General features: G+C 39.5%; 1 protein-coding gene across 1 annotated transcript in view; it reads right to left on the reverse strand.

Moving 5' to 3' along the window:
• Nucleotides 1–341: 341 nt before the first annotated feature.
• Nucleotides 342–18,109, reverse strand: part of LOC140241092 (uncharacterized) — a 329,537-nt gene continuing 311,769 nt past the window's right edge. The window contains exons 19-21 of the mRNA XM_072320859.1: nt 12,214–12,391; nt 10,974–11,043; nt 342–462 (exon numbers count right to left, since the gene is read on the reverse strand). Of these exons, the coding sequence (XP_072176960.1) occupies nt 342–462; nt 10,974–11,043; nt 12,214–12,391 (369 nt within the window). The remainder of the gene's footprint in view (nt 463–10,973; nt 11,044–12,213; nt 12,392–18,109) is intronic.

An 18,109-nucleotide genomic window follows, 5' to 3' on the forward strand; every position in this document is an offset into this window, starting at 1 on the left:
AGAAATAATTTTTAAAGTTTCGGTGGAAGACTATCAAAAAAAGGCTCAGTAATGACAATATCGTTCATGTTAGACTGCATTTCATTTCAGAACATTTGTATCTTACTGGCAAAATGTATTACCGATAGTCAAAAACAAGACAAAATCAGTGATATTGATATTCATAACATGTTTTCAAATCTTAACAGTACAAAACAGTCGTTATACGTTTAATCAATATCATTATTATGAGGCACCATTTCATGGGAAACGTCATTCAGCAGTGTGCTCAATTGCAGAAGAAAATGAGAGAAAAAATGTAAAGTTCTTTTTTCTGTGCATTTTCCCGGTATATTCCTGGTTCAATGTCTCTCGTCCAGTGCCTTTGTGATCTTGCTCGTCAACGTTCCCTCTCTTGCTTCTTCCCTACCTCTTCCCGATTCTTTGTAGTTGTTCTTGTTTTGCTTTTCTTCTTCGTCGGTCCTGGTTTATCAGTGTCCCGATAATGTTTGTGACGTTCCAGATCTCCTGACCTGATTTCATTATCTTACTTATCTCTGCCATGAATATCCATGGTGCATGTCCTCTTAATACCTTCCTAGCTGGTCCTGGTGAGAAAGTACTTCTGCAAACATTTCCACCTCTGCTCTTTTCCAAGTTATTGAGAAGCTGGTAAATTTCCATGCCAAATACCATTATATGTTACGTGTCTTTCCTGGTACTCTTAGTAGTTGCTTTTGCTGCGTCTCTGTTTGAGAGTGAGAAGCAATGATAAGAATGGTGAACAATACCACTAAAAACATCATGATCATGATCTTGTAAGATACAGGTTGTTATTGTCGATATAAAGGAAGACCTCTCTATTAATGCTATGCTTGATATATTGTGTATCTGCCTATCGCACATATCGTGTATTTCAGGGAAAAATATATTTCACTGTAGAAATGTTTATAGGCTTTCATACGGCCCATGTGATTTTTTTTTCTATCAGGAGCTACTTTCACTTAGAAATAGAATGCCTTTTCAAGGATCCTTTTGCACATGACTGAGTGAATCAAACCTTAAGTTTTAATTATTATTTCCAATGGTTCTATATCTAACTGTTATCTCATTTCAATTACTTTTTAATAGGTTTTGATTATCTTATTTTACAAGTTATTATTTCTCTTTATCTGCCACTTTCGCACATCCGACTCAGGCGACGGCGTGCGAACTTCGCACATTCCGCTGAAGCGCAGAAACCCGCCGAAACCGATCGATAAATCGCGAACTGCAGCAGTAAAATAAATATGTTTCTCGCGAATTTCTTCCTCTCACATATAGCTTGAATTTGATGTCGTGATTGACTATCTAGCAATTTTTTTTTTCTATCGCTGTTTTGTGTGCAAAAGTCACACCTTTACAATAATTTAGCTACTATAATCATTTGAAAGAACAAGGATCACAGGTTTGTTGTACAATTTACATCAAAGAAAAGCTTGGCATCTTTTCTTCAACTTTACACTAGTTATGTCCAACTTAACAGATATAAATAAAAGTAGCACATATATGAAATACAGAATGTTTTCTCAAATCAAGACAACATTTGTGTCTCAGAAAAATGTGGCACACAGGGTTTCCGCCATAGCATATAAATAAATAAATAAGTAAATGTATATATATATATATATATATATATATATATATATATATATATGTACATACATAAATATACTGTACAATTATATACATTATGTACATACATATATACCCTATGTGACCGTGCACCACAAAACGAACAAAAGGTCGCACACACTGTTGTTGTGTGAGGATTTAGAATAAGTGAAATGAATAATTTGGCAGAATAGTGTGATTGAGTGTGCCTTTAGAGTCCCGTTTTCATTTCTTAAAAACCTTGTACATACTCTTCACTTTCAAGTCCTATAACTTTTGAAAGGATAGCGCTACTGGTTTGAAAGTTGGCATTAAGAACAAAATAGGGTAATATGGCATGATCAATTTCAATTCAATCTGATAATCCCTTCATTGTTGTTACTCCGGTGGTTTACGTCCTGTTTTTTTTGTCCCATTCATTGCACACCCAGCACGGCTTGGTAAATATTAAGCGCTTGAATAGACACTGTACTTCAGAGCCTCTTTTCTCAGTTCACACTTTTCTAGAGTGTGTACCTTCTTTCCAACATTTATATAGGTTAGGAGAGTCCATTTGATTTGAGTTATACATCATTTTAAAGCTAAAAGTCTGCTCTTTCAGATTATGCTCTTAAGTAAAATTTCATGTCTGGCCACTTTTTGTTTGTTTTGTGGTGTAGGGTCACATATACGATACAATTGTGGGTTTTGAGCTGGAAAGTAACAAGTACTGTAGTTACGTGTATGTATTAAATTCCTGAAACGGCTTGAACGAAACGTGAAAATTAAATACATGGTCACTGATAACAACCATTATCATTTCCAATATTTCCCGTAGCAGTAGCACACAACGTCACTCTAATTCAAACCTACACAAATACGTGCAACAACAAAATTCAGCCCCATTACAGAAATTTATAGTTGGTTTGGAAAGTTAACCGTTATATATTTTTATTTATTATATTATTATTATATCCTTAACATCAAGATCTTGAAACACGTGGTGAAATTCACCATAACTGTGAATTCTAACAGAAAGCATTCCTCTATACTCCGTATATAAGTGATATGCACTGTAGTGTATGATAGTGTGAAGCAATAGCATACTATGTCTTCAAAAAGGGTTTATAATTGATCGCCACAAAGGATGACTTGCTATTAGAGAATGACAGTTTTTGCATGAAACACGAATAAAGAGGATATTCCGAGGATCTTTGTTTTCTCATCTCTTTCGCACTCCTTTAAAATACGAGACACGAAGGTGATTGTTAAGGGCAGTTTTTGATGACCGAAAACCAAGGGGGGGGGGGCATTTCATAAAGCCTATTGGTAGGATATTTTTATGACAAACGGTTACAAGCTACTAATATACTTGCATTAGACTGGCTGAAGGCAAATATGTCCGACAAATTGGTCGGGAAAAAACGCTTCATGAAATGTCCCCTCCCCCAGAACACAGTTAAGGTGTGGAGTTTGATATATTCACGACAAGAGATCGTAATCAGAGTTATCAATCCTGGAAGAATTAGGATGAACCAGCACTTCTGTTTTCTCTCTTCTCCCCTAGTATGGTAACCGGTCATTTTAATTTTGGTACAAAGGTGTGCGCGAAGAAATACTTCTTGTCCATTTAAACATGTTAAACCCATGGACAAACATGTCAAATGTCGGCGGTCGATGTCAAAAAGTAATAGTGTCATTCTTTGGTTTTCGATATCATCTAAGATTATCCTGCTGGTTGTGATTTTTGTTAGGGAGAAAAAAAAAATCAATTTTAGGTCCCGTACATTTGGATAAAAACGTGGATGACTACATTAAATTTGATTCTTCGAAATAATGTAGAATAGCGAAACTGACAATTTTTCTAAGTGACGGTGGTCAATTGGAGAAAGGGGAAATAAAACAACTTTGATAAACGGAATAGCGTAAAAAGGTACAAGCCGAGACTGGTAAATTATATATGTAAAAATATACTGTATATGACGTGCATCACAAAACCAAAAAATGTCACATCCATAGATTTTCCCCTGATGGCTCAAAGAGGTGAAATAGTTCAACCAAGTCAATATTGAGTTTACATTTACTATGGACAGAATGTTATAACAGAGCATGCTCAGTTCCAGCTTATTCTGATAATTCCTCCTTTGTTGTTGCTACCATGGTTTACATCCTCTGTTTTTGTCCCATTCATCGCACAGACAGCACGGCTTGGTAAAGATTAAAGATAATATAAAGTTTTGGTATTACCTCAACAGTTTCCCTGAATTTCCTTGTCTTAGTTTGTGTTTCAGGTTAAAGTACCTTTCATATAACTAACACTGTGAGACTTACTCGCCCCAAAGTGCTCTCATGTCTTAGTAATCATTCAATAATGGTTTCGTACCAGAACCGCCGCCGTACGATGGCGGCGAGGTAGTACACGTATATTGTGCGAGATAACTGCGACCAGCAGCGTGCAGCCCCATACGCATACTGTGTAGCTAACTGCGACCAGCAGCCCCATACGCATAGCTAAATGGGGCTTCGCATTGTAGCTTACAGGATCATGACAGATTTAGTATCGCGGGTAAATATCAACTTAAAATCCAAAAATTTCTTCAATTTGAAGACTTACCAGTTAAGTTGAAGTATTGAAAACAGGCTTTGGGCAACGTTTGGTTTTGCCAATAGTCCCTTTCTGTTCGAATTGATGACTGAATGTGACTCGGTCGAGAGGACCTTGGGAGAGCTACACTGAATTGACGGCCAGCGCATGCGCACACAAACATCTTATCCGTTCATGGATTTGAAATTTGTTCGCATGTGATGTGTGCGTATGCGCTGGTCGTAGTAATCAGTGTGTGTAGCTCTCGCAAGGTCCTCTCGACAGAGTCACATTAGACCGGGGGCCCAGAGCATTTATTCAGCTGAAAAGGGTCACACTTTTTGATGGTCTCATCATGTAAGGATGTGCCCAAGGGTCAATAAAATGAATTGCTGGCAAGTCACATCCTGTACCGTAAGCCTAGGGACCACAAAAAGGGACCCCGAAAAATGGATTTATTCAGCCGAAGGGGGTCACGGACAAAAGTTGGTGGATATTGTTCCTTTGGGTGTACTTATCATGAAAACAGCAATGCCAGCTATTTTATCCTGTACGGGGCCCCAGACAGTAGCCCCAAAGGGCCCCAGAAATGTGGTGTTATTCAGCTGAAAAGGGTCACGGCTAATTTCTTTTGCAATGGAAGTAGTTCCCATCAGAGATATCCAAAACACCAATGCCAGCTATTTTATCCTGTACGGGGCCCCAGACAGTAGCCCCAAAGGGCCCCACCCCCCCCCCCCATAGGCCTTACGTACAAACACACACACACATTGATTTTATTCAATTAAAAAGAGTCAGGGCTAATTTCTTTTGCAATGGAAGGAGTACCAATCAGAGATATCCAAAACACCAAAGCCAGCTATTTTATCCTGTACGGGGCCCCAGACAGTAGCCCCAAAGTGCCCCACCCCCTATAAGCCCTACGTACAAACACACACACACACATTGACTTTATTCAGCTGATTAGAGTAACGGCTAATTTCATTTGCAATGGAAGTAGTACCCATCAGAGACATATAAAACACCAAAGCCAGTTATTTTGTCCTGTACGGGGCCCTAGACAGTAGCCCCAAAGTGCCCCCCCCCCCCCCAACACACATACTCACACAATAGTTTCATTCAGCTGAAAAAGGGTTACGGCTAATTTCTTTTGCAATGGAATTAGTACCCATCAGAGAAATCCAAAATACCAAAGCCAGTTATTTTATCCTGCATGGGCCCCAGACAGTAGCCCCAGACAGTAGCCCCAAATTGCCCCCTTACCCCCTCCCCCCCCCCCCACACACACACACATTGATTTTATTCAGCTGAAAAGGGTCACGGCTACTTGCTTTTGCAATCGGAAGTAGTACTCATCAGAGATATCCAAAGCACTAAAGCCAGTTATTTCATCCTGACGGGGCCCCAGACAGTAGTCCCAAAGTGCCCCCTACACACACACACACACACACACACACATATTGGTTTCATTCAGCCGAAAAGGGTCACGGCTAATTTCTTTTGCAATGGAAGTAGTATCCATCGGATATCAAAATACCAAAGTCAGATATCTTATCCTGCACGGGGTCCCGTACAGTAGCTCCAAAGTGTTTTGCTTTATTCTCTTTATTGTGTGCATCTCTTCTTCTTAAATATGCGCTCCTTCGTCTTCATTTTCGCGACAACGACAACGCGCCCTCCTCATCATCATCAGTTTTGCTGTTCTGGCAAACATTTTCCAGCGTATCGGCTACGTTCGATTTTAGAGCGGCGAGAGCGGAAGACGTGCATAATTGAGTCTGGGAAAGCGTAGGAACAGCGTAGCTAAAGCGGCCAACAGCGTTATCGAAGCAGGAATGAAGCGTCGTAGGAGCAGGCCTTGATTTTATACGAGAGTAGAGAACTTAGTGAGAGCGTCGTTAAAGCGGGAAGGTCGTGCTTTGATCAAGAAAGCGGCGTAGCAGCGGGACCATGTCGTCGGTGTCTAGTTTAGACAATATTTCCCGTTCTTGTGCCGCTGTTACTATATACGGTCAGAAAAACCAGGAATTGTTACGCTCATCCCGCGGTATTTACACTGTCACTGCTCTCTCCCCGTTTGAGCTACGATTCAAAATAGCTCAATCTTGATGGGGAGATGAGGAAGAAATTTTGAACCAGTTCAAAATTTCTTCCCGATCTGTAAAATTGCCAGATCCAACCCCATCACCCAAACGCTGCTGCTACAATGCTCCCGGTCCCCGTACACTTTTGCCGCTCTCTCCCGATCTGACAGATTGAATAGATCGGGATGCAGATCTTGATAGTGGAATTACATGTGGGGACACTTTAGGTACACTCCGTGGGGCCCCGTACAGCTATATGACTGGTTTCGGTGTTTTTGATACCTCCTTGAGTACTACTTCCATTGCAAAAGAAATAGCAATGATTCTTTTCACTTAGAATAAAATAATACGGGAGCACTTTCCAGCTACTGGCTGGGGGCCCCTTAACTGGATGGGTTTGTGTTTTACGTATCTCAGCTGTTAATTCCACTGCCAAGGAAAATAGGCATACATGACTGTTTTCACCTAAAAACAATTAATTCATATGGGGTGGGAATACCTTGGGGCTATACCTGTCAAGGGCCCTGCATACGGGCCAACATCGCACCTCTTTTAATCGAATTCTTTAATGTTGAATTAAATTTAGCAAAAATTTCGCCAGATGACATGGTAGTTCAATGTCATATTAATCTCTTCATTCAAATTCATTTTGAAACATTCACATTACCTCTAACCTTATTCTAAATAACACTTTTTCAACTGAAATCCATATATAAGACAAGTACCATTCCACTATCCGTTCATTCATAAATTCATAATGATATAGTCACGTGATTACATGCTGCGCTCGTTCATTCAAATTGATTTCTGGCCATCTAATTTAACATGTTCTGCAGTCAATTACACAGATATGTTCATGCTTGGCCTCTTTCCTTATTTTCTTTCGTCGCAGTTATTGTTTTGTAAGCATCATAGCATTTCATGTTTTCGTATTCGTTTAAGAGACTTTGACACCATTTTTTAACGTGCTTTTTGAATCCAAAGAAGTAAGAAGCCACAAATTATCTGGCCGTTACGAGCGCTTTATTACGAGCGGTCGGCCAGTTACAAGAAGTCAAGGTTATGATCCTCAAATGTTTTTCTTTTAAATAATTCTTTCTATGTCTTATAGAGATATACGTCTGTATATATTGTGCTGTCATGACTATAAAAAATGAAGTTAAGCTGCATTACTGGTACACGTATAGGCCTATAATGACATGTATATGAAAGAGAAGGAGCGTTACCAGTCTGGTTACAGAACAACCAAATCCAGTTATACTAGATAAGAAATATGACACTTTTACTGCTTTATAACAGTAATTTATAGATGAAACGAAAACACACATAGAAAGACATGTTAAAAAGATCTGAAACAAAGAAATAGCATGATTTGAATTTGAATGAACACGTTTGGAATTTGACTGTCTTTCGCGAAATTTAATGACTGAAATACACTTTTCGGCAAGTCAAGACGAATTTGAATGAACGTAGGGTACCAGCCAATTTGAATACCCATTTTACGAATTCGAACCTTCTATCAAAATTAATGAACCAACAAAAGTGCGAAATTGGCTGGGAAAACCTAACTGGCTTTGATGTTTTGGGTATCTATGATGTAAACTAAGGCCTACTTCGATTGTAAATGAAAAACAACTATGACTCTTTTCAGCTAAATGATGTCATAATAATTATGTGGGGGAGGGGCACTTTATGGCTACTGTAACCTGGGCCCAGTACAAGATGAAATGACTGGTTTTCGTAATATGTTCATCTTGGTTGTGCACTATACAGAAGTATGCTTCCTTTGCAAATTTCTTGAGTGTTTTGCTACTGTAACCTATGGGACCCCGTATACAGGATAAGATGACTTGCTTTAGTGTTTGTGATATCTCTGTTCAGTAGGCCCTGATATTAACGTTACAAAAGAATTTGTAAGACCATTTTCAGCTGATTCAGAGTTACATGTATAATGGATGGGACACTGTGGAGCTACTGTCTAGGGCTCTGTGCAGGATGAAATAACTAGCCTTGGTGTGTTGAATATCTCTGATAGGTACTTCTTCCAGTGCAAAAGAAATTACCCGTGTTTGGGGCTATACTGTGCGGGGCCCCATACAGGATAAAATAACTGGCTTTGGTATTTTGGATATCTCTGATGGGAACTACTTCCATTGCAAAAGAAATTAGCCGTGACCCTTTTCAGCTGAATGAAACTAGTGTGTGTGTGTGTGTGTGTGTGTGTGTGTGTGTGTGTATGTGTGTGTGTGTGTGTGTGTGTGTGTGTGTGTGTGTGTGTGTGTGTGTGTATGTGGAGAGGGGGGGGGGCACTTTGGGGCTACTGTCTGGGGCCCCGTTCAGGATAAAATAACTGGCTTTGGTATTTTGGATATCTCTGATGGGTATACTTCCATTGCAAAAGAAATTAGCCGTGACCCATTTTGGCTGAATGAAACTAATGTGTGTGTGTGTGTGTGTGTGTGTGTGTGTGTGTGTGTTGGGGGGGGGGGTGCACTTCTGGGCTACTGTCTGGGACCCCGTACAGGATAAAATAACTGGCTTTAGTGTTTTGGATATCTCTGATGAGTATGCCTACTACCAATTGCAAAAGAAAGTAGCCATGACCCTTTTCAGCTGAACAAAATCAATGTGTGTGTGTGTGTGGGGGGGGGGGGAGGGAGCAATTTGGGGCTTCTGACTGAGGCCCCGTACGTGCAGGATAAAATAGCTGGCTTTGGTATTTTGGATATCTCTGATGGGTACTACTTCTATTGCAAAAGAAATTAGCCGTGACTCTTTTCAGCTGAATGAAACTAGTGTGGGTGTGTGTGTTGGGGGGGGGGGGGAGCTCCTTTGGGGCTACTGTCCGGGGCCCCGTACTGGATAACATAGCTGACTTTGGTGTTTTTGATATCTCTGATGGGTACTCCTTCCATTGCAAATGAAATTAGCCGTGACTCTTCTCAGCTTCACGAGTGAAATCAATGTTTGTGTGTGTTTGTATGTATGGCCTATGGGGGTGGGGCACTTTGGGGCTACTGTCCGGGGCCCCGTACAGGATGAAATAGCTGGTATTGGTGTTTTGAATATCTCTGATGGGAACTACTTCAATTGCAAAAGAAATTAGCCGTGACTCTTTTCAACTGAATAAAATCAATGTTTGTGTGTGTTTGTACATAGGCCTATGGGGGGTGGGGCCCTTTGGGGCTACTGTCTAGGGCCCCGTACAGGATAAAATAGCTGGCATTGGTGTTTTGGATATCTCTGATGGGAACTACTTCCATTGCAAAAGAAATTAGCCGTGACCCTTTTCAGCTGAATAACACCACATTTCTGGGGCCCTTTGGGGCTACTGTCTGGAGCCCCGTACAGGATAAAATAGCTGGCATTGCTGTTTTCATGATAAGTACACCCAAAGGAACAATATCCACCAACTTTTGTCCGTGACCCCCTTCGGCTGAATAAATCCATTTTTCGGGGTCCCTTTTTGTGGTCCCTAGGCTTACGGTACAGGATGTGACTTGCCAGCAATGCATTTTATTGACCCTTGGCCACATCCCTATATGATGAGACCATTAAAAAGTGTGACCCTTTTCAGCTGAATAAATCTTCTGGGCCCCCGGTCTAAGAGCAGCGTCCGCCTCAAATGTGACCGTGCACCTCAAAACGAACATAAAGTCGCACACACTGATTTGCGTGAGGACTGAAAATAAGTGAAATGGGTAAACCTAGCCGAACTTGACTTTATATTATTTATAGCGAGTCTTCTTTTATATTATGCTAAAATTTGAGATCATAAAACGGGCAGGAAAGTGTGTTTTTTAGCAGTTTATCTCAAACATTTTTTTGTAGAATAGTGTGATTAGGTGTGTCTTTAGAATCCCCTTTTCATTTCTGAAAAACCTTGTCCACACTCTTCACCTTCGACTCTAATAACTTTTGAAAGGATAGTGCTACTGCTTTGAAAGTTGGCATTAATTATGGACAGAATGTGTCAATGAGGCATGCTTAATTTCAGTTTAATCTAATAATCTCTTCATTGTTGTTACTCTGGTGGTTTACTTCCTGTTTTTTGTCCCATTCATTGCACAGCCAGCACGGTTTGGTAAAAATTAAGCGCTTGAATAGACACTGTACTTCAGGGCCTCTTTTCTCGGTTCACACTTTTCCTGAGTTTGTGCTTTCTTTCCGATATTTAGATAGGTTAGGAGAGTCCATTTGATTTGAGTTATACATCATTTTAAAGCTTAAAGTCTGCTCTTTCAGAATATGGTCTCAACTTAAAATTCATGTCTGGCGACTTTTTGTTTGTTTTGAGGTGCAGTGTCACAAATGCGCTTTAGACCGTATTATAATCATATATACCGTCATCCAAATATATGAGACATTACAATTTCTTTCCTTTCTAATAATCTGTTGAATGGAAAAGTATGTCATCGAAAATGCGTGAAAATTGATCACGGTGCTTATTTTTTTTTTTTCAATTATTGTACGTGCATTGTTTACAACCGAGGGTTTTATTTTTTTTACTTTCCTATTCTTTCTAACTGGCTGTCCCAATAAAATATCTATCTTATCTTCAGGATATGATACACGACGAACGAAATACAATCCTCTCAATAATGTAAAAACATTAATAGACATAATACAGTCTGATTAAGACCACATTTCACAATTGATGAGAAAACATCAAAGCACCAAATAACGACATTTACCTGTGTGCCTTCCTTCCTTGATAGTCAGTGAGCAACTCTCTTAACGATTTTCCGCCGATAGTTATGCCCGCTACCTGTAGCATAATGAACAAAAACACAATAGATCTTTTAAGTTTCCCGTAGCAATTCAAACCAATATTTATTTTGCTCTAATATTATTTAAGTTTTGAACAAAAGAAAACTATTACACTTTGCTTTCATGCTAATAAGAAATGGAGTACAATGTATATGAATATAAGAACGACCCAAGTCCATGGAAGACCATTTCGAGTAAACTAAAAAAAAAAACTTCATATCTTTTTTGTTTGTCCAATAATATTCTATTTAACTGTGATGGGATAGCAACATTGTATATACAAATTAGAACATATATTATTATGACAATTAACATTAACGTTAATTGTGGAGAGGCCATTTTGTGTGATGGACTTGGGTCGTTCTTTGATTCAAATGGACTTGGGTCGTTCTTTGATTCATATACATGATATTTTGCTATAGAGATGAGAGAAGGACGAGAGAGGGCGCTATAATATGAATGTAAGAGTGACCCAAGTCCTTCATTCTTACATTCATATAAGATTTAACTCATTTATTTCAGGCACTTCTGGGGGTAATTAGGATTTATCATTTATACACAAGATGAGTCCATGCATAAGCTACAATTTCCCATGTTAAACTGAATTTGGCCAAAAATTGGACTTGGGGCGTTTTTATATTCATATATAAAACAAATTTACTGAAATACGATGAATAAATCGGTAAAAAAACATATATATTTCGAAACATACCTCTCGATAGTTAATACAGGCTTCAATGGATTATGGACGAATGACAGAAAGCCAAATCCATGTGATTGTGATGTTGTCAAGGTTTGTAAGATATAACATGGTTCAATATTTTCGTTGCAACGAAATTTTCGGGATTTCCTAGCGTTATCTAGAAGTTTCGTTACAGCTGAGCTGTAAAATATATAATATAGAGATCATAGATTATGGTTTGGGGACCTGAATTTTGTTGTAATGAAAATTCCGGCATAAACTTGTTAGACATAGTGAAGTACACCAGCTCCACTACTATTTCAAACAATAACATGGAACTACTATTAAATTGCATCTGCCTCAACAGACGGATATCGGAAAGTACAAAAATTAATTTTGTGGAATAAATGTTAATGTTTTGCGAACAGGTTACTCAGTACGTACATTATTCATAGATAAACACAATATATTATGTGTAATACTTGCTTCATTCCGTATGGCACGTGAGTCCATAGTCGCGAAAAATATCTCAGGTAGGTTCTGGAAGTTGAGATCGGCATGGTAGAGATAAGGCAGACGACAAAGAAATTCAGCCAGATTTGCTGATGCTGCTGGCATTGATTCCCAACTTTGGTGTGACAGCATTTTAAGCTCGCGGATCTGCAAAAGGAGAAAAATAACAACAAACATGTAGATGTCTGAGGATATGAATCTTTTAAGAATCAATATCAAATAATCTAAAATGTTTGTCTATAAGGAAATACACATAAGAGGTAATGATATCAAAAATATAACAGTCTAGTGCCGGGTGTATGGAAGTTCTTATTCTCCCGTTTTTGGTTTCTTTTCATTGTACAATTAACTCTTTATGTGCCATGGTGGAAACCCCCTGAGTGCCACGTTATTCTGAGACACGAAGGTAGTCATGCTTTGACAAAGAATTCTATTTTTTTCCGGTTTGTATAACTTCTACAAATTTCTGTTAACGAACGAAGCTTGAACATCATACCAAGTGCAACACTTATCTTTCCATGAACATAATTTATATGGTCATTCCAGGACAACTTTTCGCCAATATACACCCCTAAAAAAGTTTATTGTGGCAACATTTTCAATTTCATTATTATCAATTTTTATAGAAAAGTTTGGACAAATTTGTATCTGTTTTCTGGAAGATTGGAAAATCATGTATTTCGTTTTGCTAATATTCATTTGTAGTTTGTTTGCCTTGAACCAGTTGCATAAGGATTGCACTTCTTCATTAACAATTGAGTATATGAATATAAAAACGACCCAAGTCCAATTTTTGGCCAAATTCAGTTTGACATGGGAAATTGTAGCTTATGCATGGACTCATCTTGTGTGTAAATGATAAGTCCTAATTACCCCCGGAAGTGCCTGAAATAAATGAGTTAAATCTTATATGAATGTAAGAATGAAGGACTTGGGTCATTCTTACATTCATATTATAGCGCCCTCTCTTGTCCTTCTCTCATCTCTATAGCAGAATATCATGTATATGAATCAAAGATCGACCCAAGTCCATATGAATCAAAGAACGACCCAAGTCCATCACACAAAATGGCGTCTCCACAATTAATGTTCATGTTAATTGTCATAATAATATATGTTCTAATTAGTATATACAATGTTGCCTTCCCATCACAGTTAAATAGAATATTATTGGACAAACAAAAAAGATATGAAGTTTTTTTTAGTTTACTCGAAATGGTCTTCCATGGACTTGGGTCGTTCTTATATTCATATACTCAATTTGGTAAAGCATTTTCTGATCAGAATGTGAATATATAATATTGATATCATCAGCATACATTACAAAACGAAAAACTTTCGATGAATTGATAACATCATTGACATAAATCAAAAAGAGAAGAGGGCCATGGATACTACCTTGGGGCACGCCATAAGATACGGGCATGAGGTCCGACTTAGCACCGTTAAAACTGGTGTATTGTTGTCGTCCACTCAAATAATCAACAAACCAAGAATGAGGCACACCACGAATACCATAGTGTTCTAGCTTGTGCAAGAGTATGTTATGGTCCAGTGAATCAAACGCTTTGCTCAGGTCAATATGTACATAGCCAAGGGAATTTCTTTCTTTTCAAGGGAAAAAAAGACTTGTTCCAAGGTGTGTAACAATGCTGTTTCGGTCGAAAAGGAGGGCCGAAAACCAAATTGTTCTTTTATGAGAAGGTCATTTTTGGACAAATAATTGTACAAACGTTTATATACTATGCGTTCAATCATTTTGGAGAAAGTTGGAAGAAGAGAAATTGGTTTAATTTTCTATCAAAAATGTATTATTATTCTTATAAACAGGAATTACCTTTGCAAGTTTGAGGGAGTCTGACCTGAGCATAGCGATTGATTGAATATAAGAGCCAGGGGACGAGCAATATAATGGATAATTTGTTTTACAAATTTAGAACTAAAACCATCATTACCACATGAAATCTTACAATTGTTGCGACACGGATTGTCGCCCCTACACGGATTGTCGCCTCCTGCTCGGGGCGACAATCCGTGACGGGCGCTGGCGGCACGGATTGTCGCCCCCTGCACGGATTGTCGCCTGGCGACAATCCGTGACGCTTGTGCAGTTCCCAGTTTTTGACCTCGAAGGCGACAATCCGTGTTGGCAAAAAAATTGTTGCGACACGGATTGTCGCCCCGTCACAGATTGTCGCCCCGGGCTCGGGGTGGTTCCTCCGGTGTTAAGCTTTGGTGGGATGGGTATGACTGGTAAGTTATGCGTATGTGTGTGTGTGTGTGTGTGTGTGTGTGTGTGGGAGTGTGTGCGTGTGTGTGTGTGTGTGTGTGTATTGTGAGCTGCATGATATGTGATGTGTATGATTTTGTGTGTGTGTGTGTGTGTGTGTGTGTAAATGTATGTATGTATGTGTGTGTGTTTGGAGTATAATAATACAATATGTAGAAACTGTGCATGTGTGGTGGTCATAGTGGTAGTGGTTCGTTTGTCTGTGTGTTTACGTGTGCCTGTATGCTTACGTGTGTATGTGGAATATAGCGGCGCTACTGTGGCAATACAAACGCCTTCAGAGTGTATGAGCACGTGTTTAAAAAATTCACACCAGCGTTGATCTAAAAATAGTATGGGTGTGTGAACCAATATCAGCGGTGAGGCAGGCTAGGCGAGAGAGAGACCGAGAGAAAATACATACGAGGGAGGTACCCTCCCCAAATGTTATTTGTCTTTGTTCATTTTTCACTGCAGTCATTTTCTTCCATCAGTCTTATAAACTAGAACGTCCATACCACTATTCTTTGTCCCAGAATAGGTTTGGCATGCTTTATGCATGAGCGAATAATTTCCACACGTCGTAAAAAATTTGTCAATCGTTAGTTGATTTTAGCACAAACGAACTGCCATTGCACACCGTTAATACATACGTAATACAAACAAACACCAACAAACACTCAAACAAATCCTCATAATGCAAATAAACCAACTCAACACTTTTTCCTTGATATTCATTGATTTCATTCAAATCATTCATAAATCGACTCATTCTGGGTGTAACATGAAAAAAAAAGTTACAAATGGCAATTCGATACAGAAACAAATCATTTGTCAATTTATACCACAAATAATCTCACTTCAACATAGATAACTCGATTATAAACCAACCCTACTAACAATTTCTTCACGAGAAAGTTTTGACATGTAGGGCCCTACCAAACCTATATTCCTTGAATACATTGGTTTGGATCATGTAACACCTTCTTACTTACAAGGGCATATACAAAAAACAAAACAAAACAAAACAAATACATTACACGAATCTAGAATGAAATCAGTCATAAAAAACCCGACCACCCCCTCCCCTCCCCATCCGAAACAAATCTAGGGCCTACATCTATCCTAAATATTAAATCCTACCAACATCTGTCATACCATTTATAACTATCCTTCTTCAAATCCAATCCCCAACCCACCAACCCCTGATTAAACAAAAATCATCCCACACCCACATTCACCAACCCAAATACACACACACACACACACACACACACACACACACACACACACACGAAGGTTCCGTTATTCCGAAGTTTCGTTTTTTTCCGAGGCTTCATTTTAATATCCGAAACACACAATTCCCTATACCTAGAGGTTCGTTGATCCAAAAATGAAATTCGGAATAACGAACCTTCGGAATAATGAGCCTTCGGACGAATGAGCCTTCGGACGAATGAGCCTTCAGAGTAACAAACTTTTGCAATAACGAAATGTAACCCCCTTCCCACATACCGACGCACACCCGAACCGATACCACATTCCTTCCTGATGAAACGATTTCCCAATGTTGATAGATAAGACATAATGGACCGTATGCAGAAAAGCAGCATCTGCCCGCACGCAAGCTCCACTCCGAATTCATAATTATACAAATCTGCCAAACAAACTCATCAAATTCAAAGCTGCTGATAAAATCAATATCAACGTTTATGCCAGCAACAGCTTACTAGTTATCCCTCCCCACGCGCAGCTAAAAAACACATACGCAAAAAAACTGACATAATAAACACATTCTTCCATCACACACACACACACACACACACACACACACGCACAAACGGACACTAAATTATCATGTGCACACGCACATACACACTTCCTTGAAACCTCACCATGACTTTTTACATGGCATGTTTGCATGGATGTAGCCATGTAAGTTATGTGTTAGTATTTCAATGATTATGTCCAGAACGATATTACCCAGCAAAATGTGCTTCGAGGGCGGGCGACAATCCGTGCCGCCAACGCCCGTCACGGATTGTCGCCCCGAGCAGGAGGCGACAATCCGTGTAGGGGCGACAATCCGTGTCGCAACATACAATTCATGTCTTTCACAATTTCAGCTATTTCCGACTCATTGGTAGGACAGAAGAAAATGGAAACTGATGTTTTCGAGCTCAAATAATCTGTAAAATGCTTTGGACAATTTTGAATGTTTTCTGAGATTGAGACTCCTATATTCGCAAAATACTGGTTGAAAACATTTGCTATTTCTTTATGATTTTCAATTTTTTGACCACAAAGTTCAATAAAAGGTGGCAATTCAGATTTGCTACTTCTCCCCAAAATCTCAATTACAATTTTCCATGTTTTACAAAGGTTTGATCTATTTCTTTCAATCAAGTTTGCAAAATAAAGACGTTTTGATTCGCGTAGAATCACATTCAATTTGTTTCTATATCGTTTATACACAACTTCATTCTTACGTGAGGGAACATGAATATGTTTGTAATATAACCTTTGCCTTCTATTGATTGACTTTAATATTCCTTTTGTTACCCACGGCTTTCTTATAGTATATTTTTTGGTCTTCTTAGTGATGCACGCTGGATAACATGTTTATCACAAATCTTGGTGAAAGTCTCAAGAAAATTATCATACGAGGAGTTAACATCACTCCCATTTTCAATAAATGACCAATTCCCATAGCGAAATAAATGTGGTCTGCAGATGGCCATCTGCAGGCCATCCGATAGTTATCCGATGCTATGCCATCCGATAACTATCGTATGGCAATTTCACATGCAAATTAGTTACCATCAGCAAGCCATCGGTTAGCAGATGGCTTGCTGATGGGTACATTTCCCGATGGCTTGCTGATGGGTACATTTCCTGATGGCTTGCCGATGGGTACATTTCCCGATGGCTTGCTGATAGCACTGCGGATGGCTATACCTACTGGCCATCCGATGGCTATCCGGTGGTTATCCGATGGCTATCGGATGGCAATTTCACATGCAAATTAGTTACCATCAGCAAGCCATCCGCTAGCAGATGGCTTGCTGATGGGTAAATTTCCCGATGGCTTGCTGATGGTAAATTTCCCGATGGCTTGCCGATAGGTGCATTTCCTGATGGCTTGCTGATAGCACTGCGGATCGCTATACCTACTGGCCATCCGATGGCTATCTGGTGGTTATCCGATGACTATCGGATGGCAATTTCACATGCAAATTAGTTACCATCAGCAAGCCATCGGTTAGCAGATGGCTTGCTGATGGGTACATTTCCCGATGGCTTGCTGATGGGTACATTTCCCGATGGCTTGCCGATGGGTACATTTCCCGATGGCTTGCTGATAGCACTGCGGATGGCTATACCTACTGGCCATCCGATGGCTATCCGGTGGTTATCCGATAGCTATCGGATGGCAATTTCACATGCAAATTAGTTACCATCAGCAAGCCATCGGTTAGCAGATGGCTTGCTGATTGGTAAATTTCCCGATGGCTTGCTGATGAGTACATTTCCCGATGGCTTGCTGATGGGTGAATCTCCCGATGGCTTGCTGATGGGTAGATTTCCTGATGGCT

Source organism: Diadema setosum, chromosome 17 (assembly GCF_964275005.1).
Source record: "Diadema setosum chromosome 17, eeDiaSeto1, whole genome shotgun sequence".
In the NCBI taxonomy this organism is placed as follows: Eukaryota; Metazoa; Echinodermata; class Echinoidea; order Diadematoida; family Diadematidae; genus Diadema; species Diadema setosum.